This window comes from Oncorhynchus mykiss, chromosome 2 (genome assembly GCF_057628025.1).
Source record: "Oncorhynchus mykiss isolate SJ-2025 chromosome 2, ASM5762802v1, whole genome shotgun sequence".
NCBI lineage: Eukaryota > Metazoa > Chordata > Actinopteri > Salmoniformes > Salmonidae > Oncorhynchus > Oncorhynchus mykiss.
Genome location: NC_143023.1, coordinates 287,501 through 290,000, shown reverse-complemented (window position 1 = coordinate 290,000; position 2,500 = coordinate 287,501). Strand labels below are relative to the sequence as shown.

The following is a 2,500-nucleotide window of genomic DNA, read 5'->3' as shown; positions in this document are numbered from 1 at the left end:
AGTTATCCACCTGGAAGAGAACAGAGGAATATCTAGTTAGTGTAGATCTATACTGTAGTTATCCACCTGGAAGAGAACAGAGGAATATCTAGTTAATATAGATATGTATAGTGTAGATCTATGCTGTACACAGGAAGATATTTAGATGGCTGAAGCAGGAAATGTACCTTTTCTAGTTTTATATTTTACAGAAGACGTTCTGTGTTATTTCACAGTCAATGAAGAGATAAAAGCCTCCATGTTGCTCCTGTGCTTTACTCCTTCATGCAGATACACTGTTTTGGCTGAAACAGCCTTCGTCAGGTGACCTATAAACAGCCTTCGTCAGGTGACCTATAAACAGCCTTCGTCAGGTGACCTATAAACAGCCTTCGTCAGGTAACCTATAAACAGCCTTCGTCAGGTGACCTATAAACAGTCTTCGTCAGGTGACCTATAAACAGCCTTCGTCAGGTGACCTATACACAGCCTTCGTCAGGTGACCTATACATAGCCTTCGTCAGGTGACCTATACATAGCCTTCGTCAGGTGACCTATAAATATGAGTCGACCCACCTGCAGGCTGGCACAGTGGACTTCGACCAGACAGGCCTCTCCCATCCCGGCGGTGACCAGCCCCATGCCAGAGTCACCCAGACGGGCAGGACACAGGTTCAGTAGCAGTTTGGACAGAGTCAGCCTCAAGAGCTCCACGGAACCCGAACGACTGGTGATGTCATCTCTCAGCGACACACTGGCCTCGCTCAGCAACACCCTGAACGCCAGCTTCCGATTGGACGTCCTGAGAGACAGATACCAATCAGTTATGTTGATCCTTTTAAATCAATGCAAAAGGGATGGCTGGGGTTTACACAGAACGGGGGTTACAGCGCCCCCCAGTGGTGAAAGACAATATGGCATCCTTTGTCAGGGTGAACTATGACCTGCTAATGTTGTTATCATTAACTGCTCATCATTATCAATTATACATTACATTAAAACAAACCAAAAATCATATATTTTATTAGCATACAAATATATTGTATTGTTTGTCTCTCCTGTAGTAGGGTTAGAGGTTAGGGGTTAGAGGTTAGGGGTTATGGGTTAGAGGTTAGGGGTTGGGGGTTAGATGTTAGGCGTTAGAGGTTGGGGGTTGGTGGTTAGAGGTTGGGGATTAGAGGTTGGGGGTTAGAGATTGGGGATTAGAGGTTGGGGGTTAGAAGTTGGGGGTTAGAGGTTAGGGGATTAGATGTTGGGGGTTATAGGTTGGGGGTTAGAGGTGGGGGTTAGAGGTTAGGGATTAGAGGTTAGGAGTTGGAGGTTAGGGATTAGAGGTTAGGAGTTGGGGATTAGGGATTAGAGGTTAGAGGTTAGGTGTTAGAGGTTAGGGATTAGAGGTTAGAGGTTAGGCGTTAGAGGTTAGGGATTAGAGGTTGGGGGTTAGCGGTTGGGGGTTAGAGGTTAGGGATTATATGTTGGGGGTTAGAGGTTAGAGGTTAGGGATTAGAGATTAGGGATTAGAAGTTGGGGGTTAGAGGTTGGGGGTTAGAGGTTAGGGATTAGAGGTTAGGGATTATAAATTGGGGGTTAGAGGTTGGGGGTTAGAGGTTAGGGATTAGAGGTTAGAGGTTAGGGATTAGAGGTTGGGGATTAGAGGTTGGGGGTTAGAGGTTGGGGGTTAGAGGTTCGTGATTAGATGTTGGGGGTTAGAGGTTAGAGGTTAGGGATTAGATGTTGGGGGTTAGAGGTTAGAGGTTAGGGATTAGATGTTGGGGGTTAGAGGTTAGAGGTTAGGGATTAGAGGTTGGGGGTTAGAGGTTGGGGGTTAGAGATTAGGGATTAGAGGTTGGGGGTTAGAGGTTGGGGGTTAGAGGTTAGGGATTAGATGTTGGGGGTTAGAGGTTAGAGGTTAGGTGTTAGAGGTTAGGGATTAGAGGTTAGGCGTTAGAGGTTAGGGATTAGAGGTTGGGGGTTAGAGGTTGGGGGTTAGAGGTTAGGGATTAGATGTTGGGGGTTAGAGGTTACCTGTTGTGCAGGCTCATGACAGAGTCCACGCTGCCCTCTGGTGCCAGGGTGAGGATGACTGTGCCACCCTGATGGACGACATCTATGTAGAGACAGCCAAACCCTGGTAGGAAAACCACCTACACACAACACACATCTACTCAGAACATCTACTCAGCACATCTACTCAGTACATCTACTCAGTACATCTACTCAGTACATCTACTCAGCACATCTACTCAGCACATCTACTCAGTACATCTACTCAGTACATCTACTCAGTACATCTACTCAGTACATCTACTCAGCACATCTACTCAGCACATCTACTCAGTACATCTACTCAGTACATCTACTCAGTACATCTACTCAGTACATCTACTCAGCACATCTACTCAGTACATCTACTCAGTACATCTACTCAGTACATCTACTCAGTACATCTACTCAGTACATCTACTCAGCACATCTACTCAGTACATCTACTCAGCACATCTACTCAGTACATCTACTCAGT

At 46.1% G+C, this 2,500-nt stretch overlaps 1 protein-coding gene across 3 annotated transcripts in view; it reads right to left on the bottom strand.

Annotated features, from left to right (window-relative positions):
* Positions 1-2,500, bottom strand: part of LOC149984734 (intermembrane lipid transfer protein VPS13B-like) — a 283,030-nt gene that overhangs the window by 14,397 nt on the left and 266,133 nt on the right. For 2 of the 3 annotated variants that reach the window (XM_090215719.1, XM_090215713.1), the window contains exons 30-31: positions 2,005-2,123; positions 556-781 (exon numbers count right to left, since the gene is read on the bottom strand). In XM_090215719.1, the coding sequence (XP_090071845.1) occupies positions 556-781; positions 2,005-2,123 (345 nt within the window). Of the gene's footprint in view, positions 1-551; positions 782-2,004; positions 2,124-2,500 lie in introns of all 3 variants that reach the window. The other variant, XM_090215714.1, reaches the window with a different exon arrangement.